Source organism: Ceratotherium simum, chromosome 12, assembly GCF_057802395.1.
Source record: "Ceratotherium simum simum isolate JZ-2026a chromosome 12, ASM5780239v1, whole genome shotgun sequence".
NCBI lineage: Eukaryota > Metazoa > Chordata > Mammalia > Perissodactyla > Rhinocerotidae > Ceratotherium > Ceratotherium simum.
Genome location: NC_141911.1, coordinates 69836589 through 69858856, shown reverse-complemented (window position 1 = coordinate 69858856; position 22268 = coordinate 69836589). Strand labels below are relative to the sequence as shown.

The 22268-nt window shown below is 38.2% G+C and overlaps 1 protein-coding gene across 1 annotated transcript in view; it reads right to left on the bottom strand.

Annotated features, from left to right (window-relative positions):
* COL25A1 (collagen type XXV alpha 1 chain) overlaps positions 1-22268 on the bottom strand; it is a 445780-nt gene that overhangs the window by 106899 nt on the left and 316613 nt on the right. Inside the window, exons 8-10 of the mRNA XM_087437749.1 lie at positions 17713-17772; positions 16054-16161; positions 13079-13114 (exon numbers count right to left, since the gene is read on the bottom strand). Of these exons, the coding sequence (XP_087293875.1) occupies positions 13079-13114; positions 16054-16161; positions 17713-17772 (204 nt within the window). The remainder of the gene's footprint in view (positions 1-13078; positions 13115-16053; positions 16162-17712; positions 17773-22268) is intronic.

The window sequence follows — 22268 nt, the reverse complement described above, 5'->3', positions numbered from 1 at the left end:
GACTGAGAATGTACATGTTCAATTCAAAAAGATTTGTTTTCCATTATAAACCTAACTTTGCCACTTGAGAAAATACTGTTCACTAAAATTGAATATTTCATTGCACTGATGTATAACCCTGGAAGGGAATATTTCATGTAAAAAATAAGGACAAATTTTAAATCAAGTGTTTTAACTAGAGACTAACATATCTGGTATTTTCTAATTTGGTCTGCTGCATGATCACGTTAAGTCAGAGATTTAGAAGGCCTACTCATAACTCTGAAATTCATAAAATTATATTAATTGTATATCTTACAATATTTAATGAAAGTCAAAGGATAGCTATAAAGAAAATAAATATTTTTCTTTACTGTTAGGAACTACTGCTATTTTTGCTAAACTCGAAAAATATAAGCAGTTTTTAAGATATAACATTAATTTTGAGTTATTAATACATCTTGTGGAATATTCATAACAATGTTGCAAGGATATATTCTTAGCTACCAAAAACGTGCATATACTCCTTTGATCTCACTGGCAGTAAAAATGATAGCAGGCCAAGGATGGTGTCATCCGTTACTAGGAGGAGACTGGGAATACAGCAGCGTTGAATACAAGGTACAGACACACGGTCAAGTAAGTATAGACACACACACACACTCCAAATAGCTATTTTGTTGATCGAGATTTTACCTGTCTGTATGTGTTTTGAGTATCCTTAGATTAATAATCCCATTATATATCTGTGACACTGTGGTCATTAAATTTAAGCTTACAAATGAAAGCTTCACTGCTCAAAAATTGATTTTGAACTTAGGTTACATTGCTACTAGTTGGTTAAGTTGATTAATGTAGACATTTGATTACTTTTGTGGTTTCTAGTACCAATATAAATTTATAAAGTAATGGGTAAATGCCAAAGAACCACTCACTAACTTATCTAATCTTTCCTAAATTTATTTACGTTTTCAGCTTACTCAAAAGTCATTATGAATAACGACTTGGATGAAGAATGTCATAAGTTCATTATTTACTAGTCAAACTAATGCTGCTTCTTATTCCTAAAATTAAAGTCAATTTTTCTAGTGTTCTAAGATTTCTAAAATAATTCCATTGTTGTTATCCTCATGACTTAAGTTTGAATCAAATAGTTTTTCAAACCAAAGAGTCGATTTCTTTAGTTCATTTTTATTAATCAATGAATTATTCCTTTCTTAGACATTTTCTTGGTGGACACCTTTATATTTGTATATACTTTGTATACAACCAATTAAAATGGCAATAATCTAGTCTCTTTTATTTTTCAAAATAATTTATTTATATGTCTCTAGATTAAAAACTAACATATAAAATTTCAACATATTAAGCTATATTTCTTTAAGTGTAACTCCAGAAGTACTAAACTGTAATTCGAACCTTAAAATAATGTTTGCTCATTTCAATACAGGTTCTGGGTGATGTAAAATGTAGGAACTTTTTTCATTGAAGGATTTTTCATAATGGACATAACTTTATTCAAAAGATAAAAGACACATGAGCCAATGAAAAATTCTGTGTGTGGAGTAACAATATCACTTATCTGCAGATAAACTTTCACACCAAGTCTTCTTGATCTTTCAGAAAAGACCATGGAGAGCTACGCAAAGTTAACAACTATAAAGTAGTAGGAAATTATATAGTGAACTGATTTTCTTTCCTATTTTCCCCAACCCCTGCTAGATTCCATTTCTAAATATTATGTAAAATATTATGTAGAATATGGTGAGCAAGTAAGTGAAAGAAATATGATAGTCTCCATTGGGTGCGCCTTTACCAAAAGCGTGCACTCAGGCCTGAGAGGGACCCTTCGCTCCTCCTGCTCCAAGTCCGCAGATACCTCCTCAAGGACATCTCTCTGGTCCAGCCTCTTCTTCAGCTGCATCGCTTTGTTCAAACTCTCTTCTCGCTCACCTAGCTAAGGTGACACCCACCTGAGGGCCACTCTGCTTTCAGTCTCCTTCAGTCCTTCCTGCACAGTGTTGCCTGGGGGAGCTTTGGAAAAGGCTAACAGGTTCACCCTTTCCTCTGCTGAAAAATCCTTCAATGGCTTTCCACAGCTTTTGAGAAAAGTCCAGGCTTTTGTAATAGCTGTAGTTCACCACAGACGCCACCCTTTCACAACTCCACCTCTGCACCTCGGGCTCTCTCTGGTCCTCTCTCCTCCACCTATTCCATTATTCAGAGCTCACTGTCCCCACCATTGGGGTAAGGTCCCCTTCTTTTGTTCTCCAAAGCACCCCTATGACACTCTTTCATAGAATTTACCAACAATAGTGTAATTGTCCGGTTACTGCTTTCTTTGCTCTAAAAGTCTTTTATCATAAATGGTAGCTGGCACATAGTAATTGCTTGGTGAATCCTTTTCAGTTCCTTCATTAATTCATCCACTTAACAGTTTTTGAGTGTCAGGCTAGGCACTGGGGATACAGCAGTGAACAAAATAAGCAAAAATGCATGCCCCCCTGGCCTTGATTTTCTAGTGAATGGAGAAAGACAGTAAACAAATAAACAAGTAAAATATAAAGTTGTGTCAGGTGGTAAGTGCTAAAGTAAATGTGGGGACAGGGATTGGGAGAAGTACATGTGGTAGTATTTTAAGCTGGGGCATCAGTGAAGGTCTCAGTGATAAAGCGACTCATGGAAAGAGCTCTGAAAGAGGTCAGGGAGAGAGCCATGCCTATAGAAGGGGGAAGAATGTTCCAGACAAGAGAAGAGCAAGTACAAAGGCCAAGAGGTGGGCACATCCTAAGTGTGTTCAAAGAACACCAAGGAGGCTATAGGTAGGTAGCAGAAGATGGGGATACGGATAGGGAAGGGAGATGGATCTGTATGGCTTTGTAGGTGCTTATAAGCACAATGGTGTTTACTTTGAGTGTGATAAATATTATAATAACAAAACAATGAATATATAAAGTAAATCAAGTTTTTGCTTATACCTTAGACAAAGTGCCTCAAGATAGCAATGACAACATTTTTCACACTTCTGTTCACTAGAGTCATTCTAATACTGCTGGCCTATTCTAATAGCCTCTAGATTACCTCTAAGTACAAGCGAGTGGAGGAATTCAGTTCCCAGCTTCTACGTTAAAACAGCAAAACAAAAATCCTTTTAGTCACACAGTCCCATCAGCACTAGAGTCTTGTGGATGTGGCTGGAGGTCTAAGGTCTCTAATGCACTTCAGAAAGCCATTGTGCAAACAGCAGGCGGAATTATCAACCGAAGTTAATCTTCAAAGCAGGCAGTTAAGAAAGGGATGTTTCTATAACCATTATGCATTGGCAGCACTTTCCAGTTTGTAAAAATAAGAATTTTTTTTTTTTGGAAAGCCTTTTGCTTAACGAATCATGGAATGGAAAAAAATTAATGAATTTTTCTGACACTACTGATGTTAGCACAGATTTGATTGAGGTATTAATTGCTTGAACAGGATGCAGAGTTTCTAAATGATGTGCTTTAGGATGCCTCTTGGGAGGTGTTTTAAGGCAAGTTCTGCTTGCCTGCCGTTAGGAAATGATGTTCTGTGTGAGCAGTGGGCGGACACAGTTCCTGTTCTGTCCCTGATGCCTAACAGTAAAATTTGAAGCTCTGAAAGCTACTGGTCATTTCTGGACACGAGAATATACAACCAGCTTCTACAATAACAACACAGGGAGTGAGAAAGAGGTGGTCTATCTGTGAAGGGGAGGATAAAACCCCAAACTATCAAGCCATTTAAAATTATTTCCTTTTTAAGAATTTTTCCATGATTTCATAAAAGTTAGGCAAAATGAAGAAAATACATTTTAAAGTCTGATTTCATAGAGAAGAATGATAACATGTATAATCTCACTAATGGAGTCATAAAATATTAGTATCAGACTTTCCCAAGGGTTTGGTGCAACAGACTTTAATTATAACTTTTTGAAAGATATTAACCTGGTCAAATACATCACAAGATCAGAAAATATGTAAACTTGTTTTATAAAGAGTAAGAGGAAATTTGAAATGAAAATTTGTCTTACTTAAGAAAGATTCATTTAAGAAGTACTTATATAAAATTCCATGTTCTACTTGGATGTTTGATGAGCAAAGGTCAAGAAACATAAACTCCAGCCACTATTGTATGTATGTCTGGAGTATAATTCAAACAAGGTTTTACAAGATTTAGATTTCATAGCTTAGATGTGTGGAAATGCCAAACTAGAAAGAACTGGGAAATGTTTAGAATATGAGAGAGTGTGCTGAAGTGTTCTCAGTGTAAAAGCCCATGATTTAGTTGACCTGGGTTTGAAGGAACACAGCATAAACAAGAAAAGAGGGGGACGGTGCTGAGATGGGAGGGCCCCATTTCTTATTTCAAGTCTTTCATGGACTCTGTCGTCAGTCACACTTAATCATTTCTATTTTCCCAAGCAGTCTCCTATTAGTCTTCACAAGTGCTTAATCATTCTTCAAGGCTCGGCGGTCATAACTCACTTTCTCTGCGAGCCTTCTCCAGTGCCCCCAGACAGAGCTCGTCTTTATCTTCTGTCTTTCTCTAGCACATTTTAACTGGCTGTATTTTAATATATTTACATATTTATAAAATCTACTTGACTAGGCTGTAAATTCTTGAGACCATATATTTTACATCCTCAGCCCCTAGGTCAGTGCCTAGCAAATAAATAATTACTGACTAAGCTGAAACAATGAATTAATGAATATAAAAATTATTAAGTTACATTTCCCAGATTTCCTCCATTATTTTACTACTGAAACTATCATGACTATATCACTGGAAAGAGTTCCCAGTTTTGAGGCAGTTGTTTCTGTTTAAGTATCTCAGATTTTTGTTTCAATAACATCACTCCATAATTTCTCTTTATAATTTCACTTCATAATTTCTAAGTCTCACTTAGAGCCTATCAATAAGATGACATGTAATTATAGTAATATATGAATATTTGATGAAAAAAGTTTTAAAAGGAGTAATTATTTTTTAAAAAGAATAAATGCTTTCTGACTTCTCTATCTCATGTGCTGACTTTTTGGAGAAAATATTAAACCAGGATGATTCATTTATTGGTATTTCTCAGGGAGGTCTCTTAAAGCTTAGAAAATTAAAGAAGTAATACATTTTTCTCACCACTTGACAAAACCAGGACCCAAGGCTAAATATTGAGCGTTAACTACCACCAGAAGATTAAAGACAGAGCTAGGTATTTGAGAATTCACGTTCTGATTAGGTCCTGAAACAGATCCTATCACCTCTCACCAGATATCCAGGGCTGAAATTAGCTTACTCTGTCCCCTCTAAATATTTAATAAATTGTTTCTCATTGCTGAACCCAAAATGGAAATGACCCGGAAAGAAAGAAAAATTAACAGGCTTCCTCTGCCCTCTGTGATTAGGCATACTTCCCTGGTGTACCATAAAGGAAACAAATTTATGGGTCACGAAGGCCTATCACCCTACACTACAGTCAGTAAAAAATATTTCTATTGAGAAACGTGTAAGTGCTTTTCCTATTTTAAAGCAACTATGCTAAGAAACATTAACTGTTAAAATTTAAATATCCCACAGTCAGCAGAAGGAGGATTTAAACTTAGTACTACACTATATACTTACTTATCTACTATTCAGATCTGTTTTCTATCTAGATCAGCACTGTCCAACAGAACTTTCTGGAATGATGGAAATGGTCTATATTGGTAGCATGGTAGCCACTAACCACATGTGGCTATTTTGCACTTGAAATGTGGCTAGTGCCATTGTTAGGAACTGGATTTTAAATTTTATTTAATCTTAATTAATTTAAATTTAAATAGCCACATATGGCTAGCGTCTGTTGTATTGGAAAGTGCAGATCTAGCAGATCTAGACTGTAAAACGCAGAAGACTGCAATCAGGTGCACTGGATTCTAGCCTAGTTCTGCCATTGACTACTTCGTGACCTTGGTCAAGATTTTTATTCACTCTAATGTTGTTTCTTTATCTGTGAAACTAGATCATTCCTAAGATTTCTTCTAAATCTTTTATATTCTATACTTTAAAAACAGCCATATAGTGTGACTAGAAATTGATTCAATTACTTTTCCACTGTCCTTGTGAAGATCAATATGTTCATGCATATTCAGGAACACACATATACTCCAAATAACCTATAATACATGGATAAATATAAGAAGACGCAGGAGAAAAAGCAGTTCTTTAGTAATTCTGTTGGATTTATCCTGCCTAAACTTATCCCTGGCATGCAATGATATTTGTTGGGAGAAAAATATACATCTGATTCCTTTGTATCAGTACCTGATTTATTGATTCATTGATTCATATCATTCAGTCATTCAGTTTATTGAACACACTCAGTAGCAATCACAATTATTATATGAGGTGATAAACGCTGTGGAGCCAGGGAGAAGACAGCTTCTAACTCAGCTTGGGAGAGTGTGAATGTGTGTGAGTGAGTGAGCGTGTGTGAAGTTTTCTCAAAGGAGGTGAGCAAAGCAGAACATTCAGACACATCAACTCTGCACCGCCCTCAGACCTGGGAGAGAGGGCTCTCACTTCGGGGCCCACGCTTTGGAGAGCTCTTCCCTGGCTGCACTCCTCCTTGTGTGGTAGCCCACTCCCTGAGCACAGACTATGCTCTGGGCACTAGGGACTCTGGAATTCTCCACTCCAATGACTGGAGCTCACCTCAAGGACTGTGAGCTGCTTCTTTCTCAGGTCTGTTCTTCTGAAGGTGAACCACAACACTGGTGTGCACAATAAACAGGAGGAGGGGAAAGAAGTGGATATTTTGAGGTGGTTGGATGGAGTCTGATCTTGTGAGCATCCCAGAATGTCTACCTGGGACAGCTGGAGTCTCAGAAAGTTGAGGGATGGACGTAGGTGTGGGAGAGAAAAAGAGCCGGCCAGGGCGAGGGCTGGGGCTGGGGCACAGCTCTCCCCAGGCCAACACATTCTGGTGTGGCTCTCCGAGGAGTACAACAGTTCTCATTTGAATTTACCAGGTCACTAGGTGGATATAAATGTGAGGGTTAGAGGATAGAACATATTTACTTATCATTTTATTAATTTGATTTATACCTTTTAAATATTTAGACATTTGTATAAGGGCTTCCATTTACACTCTTGCCCTAAAATTTGTACATTTGTCCTTAATCTGCAGATGGAAGGCACAGGCCTTACATGGACCCAATTTTGTTTTGAAAAGTTTCTTCTTAATCTAATGAAAAGATATGAGAATTTGGTAAAAGAGGTTAATTATTTCATTAATATCCTCATACAAGAGTGACATATTTTGCATCAGTTTACCTACAGTTGGTTGGATTCTAAAGTTAAAAGAAATGATAACTAGAGAAGTTGATTATAGGTTTGAAGAAGAAGGCAATTTTTAAGGCTTCCTTCCATTAAAACTTAATAAATGATTTTTGTATCTAATTATTTACAGGATACGTAGGTACGCATATATAACATGGATAAAGGGCTGTATAATATGTGTCTGTGCATCTATAAGGAAAACGTAGCACAATGCCAGGACTTCAGAGCTGAAGGTAGACTCAGATCTCATTTAGTCTCATCACTTTTGCGGATGAGCAATCTAAGGCCTAGATATCTTAATGGTCCAATGTGATATGGCTTATCAGAACTTTAACTGGGACCAGTGGAAGATAGTTAAAAATAGAGCTGATTCACAGCCTAGAGGTCATTAAGAAAAACAAAATGAGATAGGGACGAATACAGACAGTCATCTATTCAGCGTTGACTCTCTTTTCCTACTAATGTTACCTGATTGTGCTCAGAAATCACTACTGAAAATGCTCCCTCAAAAGTCGCCATCTTGTTTCTAAGAGACCGAACCAGCTTTACAGGAAAGGCAAGTGCTCCTCTCTACCACCACACCCAAGGGGCCTTTGGACACCCCTACAGACGTCTACGCACACAGGAAGCCACACACCGAGTTCCCTTGAGCTGGGCAACTAGACGGTGCAGTGGGACAGCACCAGAAGGAGAAGGCGTACTTGTCTAACTTTCTCTTGGTCCATTGGGAAAACCAAGCATTACAGGCTCTGCCCAAAAGCACAAGGAGGTGGGAAGGGCTCTGCTGGCATGGCATCATGCATACTTTACGGACAATCAGATGAAGCGAGGATAATAAAGCATTTGAACAGTTGCTAAGGCGGCCCAGTGGGCAGTGCGCACAACTGAAGTGCACGCGGTTTTACCAAACGAAATTGTAGCGTTAAAATCCAGGCTAATAACCAAATATCCTAAGATGATTTTGGTCCATTTTTACTATTTGTGATTTGAAGGTTTGGGGTTTTGCTTTCTCTGCCAGATTAAAATCACGAAGAGAAGCCTGCTGTTGTCTCCGGTGTCTGCCATCCTGCTGAGCAAGACACTTGGCAGAGCAAAGTACGATTAAGTAAAACGAGTTTTACCAAATCTGTAGGATACCAAGACATTATAACTAAATATATTTGAAGTAAATCTTCACATATTGGTTATTTCAATTTTATTTTAAATGAAGAAGTAATCATTTACGCTTATGTTATTAGCTAACATAAAACGCATTATATTCACTTGACCCAAATATATTAAATATGTTTGCAGGTAAAATTAAAATAAACTGAAAATATCTATAACCTCTTCAGACACAAGTCCAAATTTCACTTTAAGGAACAAACAGCAAAATTTTTCTGAGTTTTGAACTCTCAGACAACACCAGGGCCCAATGAATGACATTTTAAGTACTACTAATTCAGAAAGAGATGAATGGATATGCTGTTTGGGGGAAGGCAGAGGAATGAAGAAGGAATTTGAGAGTAGGGAAAGTGGTTTGGTCTATGAGACCTTGGATATAGACACTTTGGACCAAAACATAATTTCCAGGAAACTGGGACTAGTTGGTATATTAAATATATATATATATATCATCTATCCTTTATACTTTTGAGAACTTCTACTACATTTGTCAAGGAAAGAAACAGTAAGAATATCAAAAGGAAAGATAACTTCAAAAATACTATTTTAACTACTTAAACTACTGAAGAACTGACAGATAAAGATCTGTTGTGCAACGGTTCAGAACTTTAGCACTTTCAATGTGGTCAGTCCTTGGTTTGACTCTTGGGTCTAGTTTTATGACCTAGAGCAGTTCTCTCCTTATTTAGACGGAGTCCAATTTATTTTAGCTCCAAAGTTTGTCTTTTAAAAATCTCATCCTGAACTTCTCAGCAAACCAGCAGGGGACGTTTACAGAATAGACGCACAGCAGGACTAAATCAGCGGGGAGCTGCTTGAGCCGCGGGTCTCCTTTTTTGTTCTATCAGATGCTGTAAATCTTCACATGATTATTTTTGCAACATAAAATATATATCCAGGATTATGAAAACTAATTCCCTACCTGACACACCCACAAACAGTTTTGTAAGAGCTAATTTTAGGCCGTCTAGTTTTTTCACTTCATCATCAGAGACAATTTAAATTTTAAAAAATTCTCCAGTGCCTCTCAAGACCCTCCCTGTAAGCAGACACTGCCCCACAACACAGACCAACAAATGTGGTGGCTTTCAAGTACTGTGGAAAAGATGAGAGCAGTGGTATTTATTATCTCTCCTTGTTGTAACTGGTGGATGAGAAGGGGTGTGTTATGAAAAATTGATAACGTAAGATGATGTGATATGTAGGAGAAGGCCAAAAACCATGATGAGAACAAACAGGACAAAAGGAATGAGCTGCATTATCAATCACAGTATTTGACACACCATAACTTAATTGACAGCTATCATCACGCTGTTCTTAGCCCTTGCGTTTCATAGAGTGGCCTTCCTCTATGCCAAGTTATGTCACCAGACATTCGTTTTAACAGCAATACTTTTCATTTATGGAACTCTGCAGTTCATAAAGCTTTTTCATAGTATTATTATTATTTCACTTGCTTCTTACCATAACCTAGTGAGACAGGTAGAATAGGAATCATCGCCTACACTTTATAGATCAAAAACGATTAAAAAGGATCACCAAGTATAATGATACACTCCTAAGTAGTTCTGAGGCCAGAACTACTGGTACAATGTACTTTTCTCCCTACAGGCTTCAAGTCAACACACACACACACACACACACACACACACACACACAGGCACACGCATGTAATATTTAAAAGAAAAAAGAAAATTTCTAAGGAAATTTTTCTCCTCATGAAAGCTGCTATTGTATTTCCAGTATTCTCTTCTCCCTTTGAGATGGGTTAAAATATACAGGTGCTATTTAAGTTAACAAACATAAATAGTGGTTTTTAAAAATGATAGTTTTTTAAATCATAGAAACATTTCACTTTAAGCAAATACAAGATATAAAAATTCAGTTTGCTGGGAAGAAGAATTAGGGGATTATATTGCTTTACAAAGACTCTGAATAGGCTTGCTTTACATAGCAAAATTCCCCAGCACATTTAAGATATGTTGATTTATGAAAATCTGATTCATACAGAACTTTACAGGAATACATCTGTTATAGAAATCCATGCTCACCTGTAATTTACTCTGGAGGGAACAATTGAGTGATAATAATAATAACATACTCATATAGTTCTTCGTTACATATTTTAAAGTGCTTTCTCCTAATTTATTGCATTTGTCTTTGGCAACCTTGAAAGGGAGGCAGAGAGGGTATTATTATCCTTTCTTTACAGATGAGAAATGGAGAGGTTAAGTGACTTGCCCAAGGTCAGACAGACTATTCATTCATTTACTGCTATTTGAGTGATGTAGTTTTAACGGGGTAGTCAAGGAAGTAAGTTCTTCCTCTTAATTCTTTTGTAACCAGATGTGAAGGCTATTAAAACAGAGGCAGTTGATCTCACAAATATAATGTACGAAAGAAGCCAGACACAAAAGTGTACATACTGCATGATTCTATTAATATAAAATTCAAATGCAGGCAAAATCAGTCTATGTTGGCAGAAGTCAGAATAGTGGTGATCTTTGGGAAGAGGGGGATGGTGACTGCAGGGTACAGAGGGGTTTCCAGAGTAGGATAACAATTCTATTTCTTGATCTGGTTTGTGGTTACATAGTTATGTTCACAGTGAAAATTCACTGAGATGTATACTTTTGATTTGTCTACTTCCCTTTATATGTAATAGAAGTGTTTTTTTAAAAAAAGGATTTTACATCTTTAAAAACAGTACAATGCACTTTAGAAGATTATTACATTACACGTATCCTTTGAACATTTGTGATTTCACTTAAGTTTCTTAGCCGCATTTTTAAAATGAGAATACGAACTAAATCTGAAGGGTTAAAGAGAAAAGAAAAGTTTTATAGAAAAAGTATCCAGCATCATCTTCATCTGAAAAGGTGCTACATGAGATGGGAAATCGGAGCAAACTAAGATGATAACATAACTCATTTAGGGCTAGGTGGAACATCTATATTCAATGACATTGAACTAGGAATTGTAGGGAAATGGGATGAAGTTGTTATTCACATAGTATTTTCTAGAGAGTATATATGAATTTAAGGAAGACTATAATTTTAAACAATATTCATTTTCATTTTAGAACTTGTATATCAGGATGCTGCACTGGCATCAGGGCAGAAAGCCAGTGGCAATGATAAAAGCCCAAGCAGACTGTGGACACCTGGAGACAAACAAGGGCTCCTGACCATCCCGGCGCCTTCAATGGAAGCATGTACTGGAGGGATATGTTTTGACCATTATCCAGGATAGAAACTACAGGTGCATTCAATCACTTAAAGCAATTTCAAAATTTAAACTGTAGTTTTCCAAGAATCCTTCACCTCCTGTGACCCTATAACCTTGAAAGCTAATGCTGCACTTGTATGCAGAGATACCACTGATCTCAAATGTTTTGTTTAATTATTACATACGGTTTTTTTGTTTATTTTTCTTCCATTTTATTCTTTTTAAAAAGAATCCATTATAGTACCCCCTCTCCAAAATTATGTGTATCAAATATCTATGTTGATGTTATAGGTCAGGAACAGAGAGCTTCCCGGTGCCGGGTCAGGTTTGATCTGCGGCTGCTTCCACTTCAGCAGCGATGTTGCGAAGGAAGCTGCATGACAGCCAGGGCCACGGCCTGGAGAGTCTCTCCCAGCAGGGCTGCTGCAGCCTCCCGCACAAGGAGAAGCCTGTGACCTTTAACCCATTCACACATTTGTCCTAATTCCTCACCAACTATCCTGTTCCTGTGCATTAGTTTCACTAGGACTTCTATTTTTTAAAAATAGACTTCACACCCTGAACACCTGCATGCTGCATGTCACATGGTGCAGAATGGACATGATCAAGCTTGCTGTGTTCACTGCATCCAGGACGAGTGTGACACATAGCCGTCTTCTGGAATTTGGGTTATTGGAACATCACCCTGGGTTCCCCAGTATTGGTCATGTCATAAAATAGGTCAGAAAGGCTACTCCAGACATGGAGGAAGAGACAGGGAGAGGTAGGTTGAAGGATTCTACTCTTCAGGGCTCCACAAGCTGCCCCAACTTCTCTTTCACTGGCAAAGGATAAATAAATCATGAGGAACTGGGCCTGCCTGTCTACGGGCAAGGCCATGTGGAACCATTTCACGAGCTTTTTTAAGGACCAAGATCAAGAACACACAACTCTTTCTCTCTGAGTGAAGCCCTTCAACAAAAGAAAAACTTGAATCACTGAGGAAGGTTTGCTATACTAATTCACTGTTAGTCACTCCTGATTCCTTTGAACACTCATTTCTGTTTAAGCTAATAGGCATGTGCCTGAATTTAACCTCCCTCACAGCAGAGCTACTTAAAGCAAATTCTCTCCTTTGACCCTCCTCAGCATCTCTCTGTCACCCCCCACCCGTGTTCTCCCTCTCTTTTTCTCCTGTGTCAGTTCTGTAGATGTGCTGTCTTGTCATCCTTACCAGGTAATGGAGAGGCCCTACTACTTTTTAACTTTTACTAATTTTCACTCTTTCTGTTATAGGTCATATGACAGACACATTTGTTACACATAATCCTGACCACAATTTTGAATAACTCGGCCCTCCATTATTTTTAGTATAGAAAAGATAAATCGAGATACTTGCCATCAAGCCTTGTTCTCCTGGTTTCCCTGGTTCACCCTGAAAAGAGAATAGTGATAATTTTACTAATGCTATAAACATTAAAAACCAATTTCAATCTTTTTTTTCTTTTTCACAATATCCACTGGGGTTCATGAATATCAAATATATATTTTTCAGGCTAAATAGAGGAATGCAAACACAATGCAATTAAAAGAGAGCCAATATTCTATCTTCAAATGCATTTTATAAACATTTTAGGATTTAATAAGATGGGTCTAGATTACAGCAGAGATTTAAGAATTATGCCAAAGACGTATTCTAAATAAAACCCTGCCGACACCTTGATCTCAGACTTCTATCCTCCAGAATTGTGATTTAATTTCTGCTGTTTAAGGCAAAAAAACAAAAAACTAGTAGGCGTGATTATATTTTAAGTCAATAAATGGTCCTGGAAAAATATTTAATCATAATTACAGGCCCATTTATTATGTCCTGTTTATGATAACATAAAGATGATGACACGGTCCTCTCAGTGAGAACTCAGAACTTCCATATACAGGACAGAGACAGACCACTGCTCTTACTGCAGAAATTCGATAATAAAACGAGCAGAGATTGATTTCGAATTTTGATCCTCCTGGAGTAATGATAGCTAAAGTAACATGTTTTATTAACATTGATAGAGAAACTTCTGCCATATCATACGACTTTCATCATTTCCTAATACTCAGATTCATACAGAATCGATTATCATATTTTATTGTCATATTATTATAATGATAGTCATTGGCTACAGGTATTTTTTGGAAAAACTGTGCTTGTAAAGCCAATATATATAGCTGTGCTGGACTTTAAAATTAAATACTTCTCAGTTTATTGCTATAAAATCTCTTTCTAGTGGCTATGATAGTATATACAAATTAACTCTGAGACTATAAATCCAGTTCAATTATATTTGCGGAATTAAAAAAATATTCATGAAACTATGTGTAAAAAGCTCCATTTCTTACTTAAAGAAACTATATTCATTTAAAGGATGACATAATTTTTGGATGGTTTACAGTTTGTCATACCTTTTAACCTTTATCTTTGTTTCTTAAGAGTAAGTTATACCTTGAATTTTCTGTAGAGGATACAATGCCCAAAGATCTCTAATTTTTTACCATCCAAATGGTTTTAACCACTTTTCTCATTGGAAGAGACACTCACTGTATCTTTGTTGGTAACAAACAATCAGTTGAAGAGCTTTAAATATCCCTAGAACTGGGCTCTTCTTATCTTTTGGGGTATCATCCCGAGAAAAGGTGAGACATTAGAAGACAGTTTTAGGATGAAACTACCACTTTTGATGGTTCAGTAAAAGCAGTCCTAATAACCAGCAAATCATATGTGGAAAGTCAACTCCTAATTTCACGTGATAAATTACAGTAGCTTTCAGAAAGGGGAATGGGACTCACAAGAAGGTCGTCTCAGAAAGGTTTTACAGCACCCTTATTCTTACAGAGAGAATCACTCAAAACATACATATAAATATAAAAATGAAATATACTAAAACATTCATGACTATGGCTGATTTTTATTTTTCTTTTTGTTTGTCCTTATATTCAAAATTTTCTGCCTTGTGGATAAATATTTTCATTATTACTTTTATACTACAAAAACTAATGAAAATAATTCAAGTTAAAACAATACATTAAATAAATAAATAATTTGATTCAGCAATATACCTGAATTTCAAGTCTTAAAGCTCTAATATCAGTGTAAATTTTTTTTTACCATTTCCACACATTTCTTAAAATGGCTGGGTTGCCCCTACCAAACCTAACCATTTACCTATTGTCCTGGCATAGTGTATTACTGATACTTGACCAATCTTAGTAACTAAACACTTGGATCTAAGTGTTGAGATCACTTTTAGGTCATTTCTATTAATAAGCTTCACATACAAAGGACAAATAATATTCAAAGCATATCCACTGATGTTTTAACCACTGGGCCGGCTCCGTGGCTTAGCGGTTAAGTGCGCGCGCTCTGATGCTGGCGGCCCGGGTTCGGATCCCGGGCGCGCCCCGAGGCACCACTTCTCCGTCCAACGTGAGGCCGAGTCCCACGTACAGCAACTAGAAGGATGTGAACCTATGACATACAACTATCTACTGGGGCTTTGGGGGGAAAAACTGAATAAATAAAATCTTTAAAAAAAAAAAAAAAAAAAAGCTCTAATATCAGTGTAAATTTTTTTTTACCATTTCCACACATTTCTTAAAATGGCTGGGTTGCCCCTACCAAACCTAACCATTTACCTATTGTCCTGGGATACTGTATTACTGATACTTGACCAATCTTAGTAACTAAACACTTGGATCTAAGTGTTGAGATCACTTTTAGGTCATTTCTATTAATAAGCTTCACATACAAAGGACAAATAATATTCAAAGCATATCCACTGATGTTTTAACCACTAATTTTACTGTTTTATTGGCAATTTTTTGGTCAAGTTATTTACAAGGGATTAAATATTAGGAAGATTTGCCTCCTTTACTTTCCATAAATCACATAGGACTTTATTGTCTCTGTTATTGACCCTTTGGAAAATGTTATCAATCTCCCACCTAGTTTTCCAAGGTGGAAAACCATTTAAACCATTTAAACCGTTTAAGCCATTTAAACCAAAGGCGCCAACGTATGCCTCATCAGGACACAGGCGAGAGCTGGCATCTCCAGTCACAGGCTTCTTGAGGCTTACCTGAGAGCCATTTCAGTTGCTGTCTCCAGTCTCCGGTTTGCGTGGGTGCCCCGTGGAGGGAGCGGTAAAGCAGAATCCTGCTGGCAATGCCTCTCCCCTTGGGGACTTTCCTGTCATCCCACTTCCCTCAGCCCACACCACTCACTTGACCCCCTAACCCTAGAACCCTCCCGCCCCCCACTCCATCCCAATTCTCAGCCATTAAACAGAACAAAACCTGTGAGAATAACTGATCCAAAAAGCAACTCACGGGCACTCCTGGCATTCCACGGGGGCCGTCTTTCCCTGTGTCCCCAGGAGGCCCTCTGGGGCCCGGAGGGCCTGGAGGTCCTGGAGGCCCCGCCTGCCCTTGGTCACCCTACAGTGGAGAGGGGAACACACCAACAATGACCACAAAAGATAAAGACCCAGGTCTTCTTTTCAACACTTTAAATTTGTATTATCTAATCCACATTTAAACTATGAAAAGAACCAGAGCAACCAGAAACATGAAGCCTGTAGGCAAGCTGCCTGCCAGCAGGGGGCCAATCAATATTCATGCTGAGTGAGGCGCTGTCACAACCACAGCAGCTCGGAACCAGCACGCTCAGCTCTCGGAAACTGTGTGTACCGGATCACTGTTCTCAGAGCTGTGTCAACCTTTTGCATCACTTTATCCATGACAATGCTGCCTCAGTTACATTCACCTTGTTTAATAAACGGCTGCATTTGTAGTCGGACAAATGTGTTTACTTTTTCAGAACCTATAAAATTAAACATACAAGGTTCTTGTCAAACTGTATAATAATTTATAAATTACCAAAGCTAGAGAGCTTAGAAACTGGATCTGTTACTGGATATAATTTAAACTTTCTTTTTTTAAAATTAAGAAAAAAATAGGCTTTCTATACCTTTTTATTTTGGTACTTTCATAGACATTTCAAACAAATGCAGCTCACTAAACATAATTGTGTTCTAGGATATTTCCAAATAAATACCCCCCACCCCCAACCCCGCCCCTGAGAGGTAAATGGCAAAGCAACAGCACACAGAGTAATAACTGAACGAACAGAAGAAATCCGACTCGAGCAAGCGGGAGCACTACCTTAATCAGGCGGCGTTTAATGAGCTGCTGATCAGCAGAGAGAAAGCCATGATTGATTTTAGGAAACACCATCTGATCAGTCAGGTGAGGTCAAAGGTTGAAGTTCAGAGATGAGAGAGTTGAAGAATAGGCATCAGAAGGCCCCAAGAAAGAAATAAAGATATACACATTAGACTTATAATGACCATTAAACAAAATAGAACTGGTACTTGTGTCTGACTTTGGACCCTCTGGCTCTTCTTGAAAGAAATATAACCCTGAAATGGGATGGCAAGACCAGATTTTTAGGTCGAAATGAGTCTTTTTTGTATCCCATCATTTTGCTGCGGGTGTTGGGCCTTTTTGATGTCGTACCCTAAGGAGCAGGTAAGCTCGTGTCACCTGCATCTTGCGCTCAGAGCAGAGAGTCCGGAGACAAAGCGCCAGTTCAGTTTCCGTCAGACTCGCCAACCAGCATAATGCGGCATGAACACGGCCGCCATGTGATAAATGCCCGAAGTCCAGAGTACTCAGGGTTATTTAACTGACCGAAAAATATCAGAGAGCACTGGATGCGTGCAAATTAAACCACCGAGGCATGGCACAGTCCTAGACAGTAAGGCCCACCTCTCTTCATCATCCCTGCTCGACTTCAACATATGCTCAAGATTCTCCTGCTTAATATACATTTGATCTCACCGATGTCGGTGAGCTCCTAAGGACCCAATAACTTGATGTGTATGATGACAGGACACACTGGACTCGGCTAGCCAATTTCGCCGTTCTTGCTCACTCTTACGCTGATTGCGGGCGCTGACCGAGCAGGCATGGGTGCCAACCACAAACCTTGACGGTGAGGATCTGATTACTGTGCAGAGCGGCAACTGTGGGGAAGCCTGGCAGACCCTATGGACGTGGCACAGCACCAAAACAACACGACACAAACGTCACACAGACATCTCACTGAGGACACACAAAACAAGCAGTACCTAACGCCACCCTGTCCCATCTCTAAGTCTGCCCTTGGTGACACACTGGAAACAAAATCAGACACACAAGGGCCCCAGGCAAACCCCTTAAAGGGAATGGTTGATTGAGAACTCTTGGTAACTGCCCTGAGTGGGAGGGACACTCAACATTTCTGGAATCTTACATACAAAATGTTAGTACAAAAGGGAGATGCCTGCAGATGCTGTTATGAAAACAGCACCGTAATTTCCTTCTATTGATGTTCTGTTTACAACTCAGGACATACAATACGGATATTAATTCTTCATTGGATAACAGTGAACAGAATTTTGCACTGAGATCGGAAGTATTCCTCAGAATGAATGCAGCACGCCTCACCAAATAGAGCCTTACCACCCACATATCAAAATTTCTCTCTCCAATCATATGATGAGGCTCAGGTCTTTCCTGTTTCAGGAATTCCTGCAGAGGTGCTGGATGGAAATCTGTCTCTTATAACAGGCGTAGTTCATGTCAGAGGGATTTATGGTCACACTCTGCAGTAATCACTTCTGTCATGCAACTTTTCCAAAAGAACTTGATAGTTCACACAACCCCTTGAAGCAGAAAAGTGGTTTTGGATTCCCTAACCAAGGAGAATGGGGGGGATGTTTCAGAGACCTGCACTTCACTGACATGCACTGACTCGCCCTCCCAGGAGCTATCAATTGGGTCGGGCTGAGAGAGAAATCTTGCCTTTGTTATATTCCTTTTCCAAAGCATGTGATATTGGAGACTTTTATTCCATTTTTTTTTAAACACAGAACATGTTTACCACACAAATAAAACAAACAACCCCCAGAAATACAGGGCCTCGAGTGTCTGCAGCCTTCCCAAATGCTACTCCTCCTCCCTGCCCTCCCCTCTTCCCACCCAAATCTGTTTTGAGGATATTTTTAGCAAAGGCTAGCAAGTTTCTAGTTTTTTAATTGCATTGGTCTTGCTATATTTTTCTCCCTTATTTCCACCTTATTAGGGAATATTTTTCTTTTTAAGACAGCCAATAAAATTATGTTTGCAGTATGAAGATATCTCTGCAGCCCAAACGCCTGTGATTCTCATTCTTTAGAGCTGGAACTTCTCAGGAAACAAAACAGAGAAAATCTTCTTCGTTTCGCCAAATCCTTCCTGATAAGGCTATTAAGTGGCTGGGTAGTTTCGAGGTGACCTGTACCCTCTTTTTCTTCTCCCTAAGTAAAAGTCCTTTAAACATAGACTTGACACAAATTCAGAAATGCTACAAGTTGGAAAACAGATGTGTACAATTTGCTTTTGTTTTACTATGGAATATGAGTTTAAAATGTTATTAGATGGTAATGTGCCAGCATCTTTCCATCTGTGACTCATTAGCCCTATATTACACAGTCAGAATTTTATATATAAACCTTATATTTATGTAACAAAGAACAAAAACAGATACAAACAAGAAGTCTATAAGGGATCAGAATCTTGATTAGTGGTGATAAATCATAATGTCACTTTAAACGGGATTATCTAACAAAAATAATTTAAAGTTAAAAACCTTTTAACAGCACACATGGCAGACCTTGCAAATGTTTTTAAATGTGAATGTATAAATAAGTCACTTCTTGTGCTCATCTTGGAGCATATGACCAGTTTGCTGTTTGATCATGTCTTCTAAATGCTTACAAAAAGCACTAAGTTTTATAAATAACTTCTTAGTTTGTTTTCCAGGGTTAATGAGATCTAAAGAGGGAAGTGGATAGGTAATTCTCACCTCAGACACATCCTTTTCCTGAAACTGAAAATCTCTATTTAAGGAAGCTGGTTTTATATTCCTCAATCATCATAACTGTGGACCTGTTACGCATTCAGTGCTCAGAGCTACATTTTAAAGATTTCCTTAGTGAGCTAGGCAAAAGGACTTTAGGAGTTTACGTGCAGCAAATTAGAAAGCGGACATGTGGAAGAATTCTCTTAAATTCTCACAAAAGTTCCACGGCCTGGGCTGCAATGTCCTGGGATCCCGCGCTTTCCAAACTGGGAGAATGCTTGAAGGGTGCATGCTAGTGTCCTGGGCAAGTGATGAAAGGCAATAATAAATATGGTACATCTTCCTTAAGAGTCAATTTTGATTAATGGTAAATAATTTTAGACATTTTTATATAAAGCAAACATTACCATATTATGGGGTAGAATGCAAAATTTGCACAAATTTTTAGAAATTTTTCCCTCTGACAGCGGTAGAAAACCTCATCTCACAGGGGAAATCTCCAGACCACACGTAGACACTGACCTGACTCTGCTTCCTGCGGGAAGGCACGGCTTTGCGTGGCCATAACTACTAGGCTTCCTTAGCTGTTTACACAGAGAATGCACTTTTCCATGAACTATGCCATTTTTTCCACCACGTCATTAGTCATAGTCCTTTCTAAATAAATGGAATGGACATATTTCATTTGGTTTTACATCTTCGAAAACTTGCCTGGTACACAGATGGTTTGAGTGGGTGTAGAAAAAAAATGTGTCTCCAGAAAAACATGGAGAAAGAGTCCAGGAATAAGCTGAAATACTGAAATAATTTGTACAATTTTCACCCCCAAATATTTTGAATTTTTAAGAAATTGGAGGTACACGAGTGTAAAACTGCCTTACACAACATATTTTCCTCCTGAGAGCATACTCAGGCCGCTTCAGGAATCCTCCTGACATTCTGTGAAGCAGGCAAGCATCTCAGGACCAGGGTTTTGACACCATTCTAGGAGGAGCTCTATCTCCTTTCATTACCTTCCAGAAGGAAAGATGCAAGCCTACCCCAAAGGGATGTTGAACAAATAACTATTTCGTAAGAAATGCTTCTAACTACTTAGAAGCCATAAATTCAAGATGCTATTGTCATTTTTACTGTGTACTCAGCAATGATGAGTGTTATATGATTACATTATAGTGAGAAAATTTTGTATTTTGTTAAAGTATTCAATAAGGCAATGATAGAGCCAGAAATTTAATCCAGGATTTCTAATTCCAGACCTTGTCATCATCCAATTTATGTGCTTATAATTTCTTTCCACTTGTTTTATAGTTAAAATATTAGAAAGCTTAAAAATTGACTAACATTCAACAATATGTAAGAAGTATTTATTGAGTGCCTGCTGTGGAGCATTCACTGTGCCAGGCCTGGGGACTGAATGGGGAGCAAGATCCCAAGGTCACAGGGTTTAACGTCTAGTGGGGAAAGAGGGAAAAATAAGCAGACAGTAATCACGCAGAGTGACAACCGTTACGATGGAAAGGTAGAGGGGCTACAAAGAAAATCAACGTGTACCTAATGCCAGGTTTGAGGAGCCAGGTGAATGAGGGGATGGGGTTGGCATAGCAGAGGAAAACTGAAGACAGACCATTTAGGAAAATGTTACAATAGTCTACTTGAGGGACTATGTCCTACAACTAGAGGAGGGACAAATCTACAGTTTCAAGCGATTTTAAGGAGGTAGGATTCTCAGTACATGTAGCTTGGCTGAGAACATAAGGGAGAAAGAGGAGCAAAGAGTGGTCCTAGCTCTCTAGCTTGAGCAATGGAGGATGGAGGGAACACAAGAAGAGAGTTGGTTTTGTGGGGCACTAGAAGAGAGTGGATGGGTGGTTGTAGATGATGAATTCAGTTGGGAACTTGCTGAATTTGAGGTGTCTATGGATAGCCAAGGGCGGCAGTTAGATATGTATATAAAATAGTCAGGAGAGAGGTGGGAATCGTGTGTCGTGGGGCTGCCTGAAGTCACCTAGGGAGGCTGTAGAGGGAGCAGACCTAGGAAAGAGCCCTTGGAAAGACTTTGATTTAAGGGATGAGCAGAGAAGAGGCAACTACAAAGAGAATTAATAAAAATCGTTGTGGAAGAAGAAGGAATGCTAACTCACTTCACAAAAATTCTATATAGACAGATGACTCAAAATGACTCATTAATGAAAATTGCATCATTAATTGTGCTGTATAAATGCACATAAACTGAACTGGACATGACTGAATCCCTCCACTCACTCTTGCACTTAGAGGTAATCTAGAGGCTAACGATGGCCAACGTCACTGACAATGGATGCTCACTGATAAGCACAAGATAGTATACCTGAGATTGTAGAGGTATAGAGAAAAAAATAAATAATTACTTTAATTTTAAAGGTGGTTAAGGGACCCCAATAGCAAGTCATATTGGAACAAAAAATGTGTTGAGAAATGAAAATCCCTGAGTTTCTCCATAATGTAAATAGTATCATGATTCTGTTTGCCCAAACTATATCATGCATTACAACCATTACAGCAGGTATGTGTGCAGCATAAACAAAGATGAATATTCCTAGAAGTTGATAAAATGATTTCCAGGTAAGAGAGACCAGATGGGGAAATATTGCAATAGAATGCAAAAATATTTAGGTAAAAG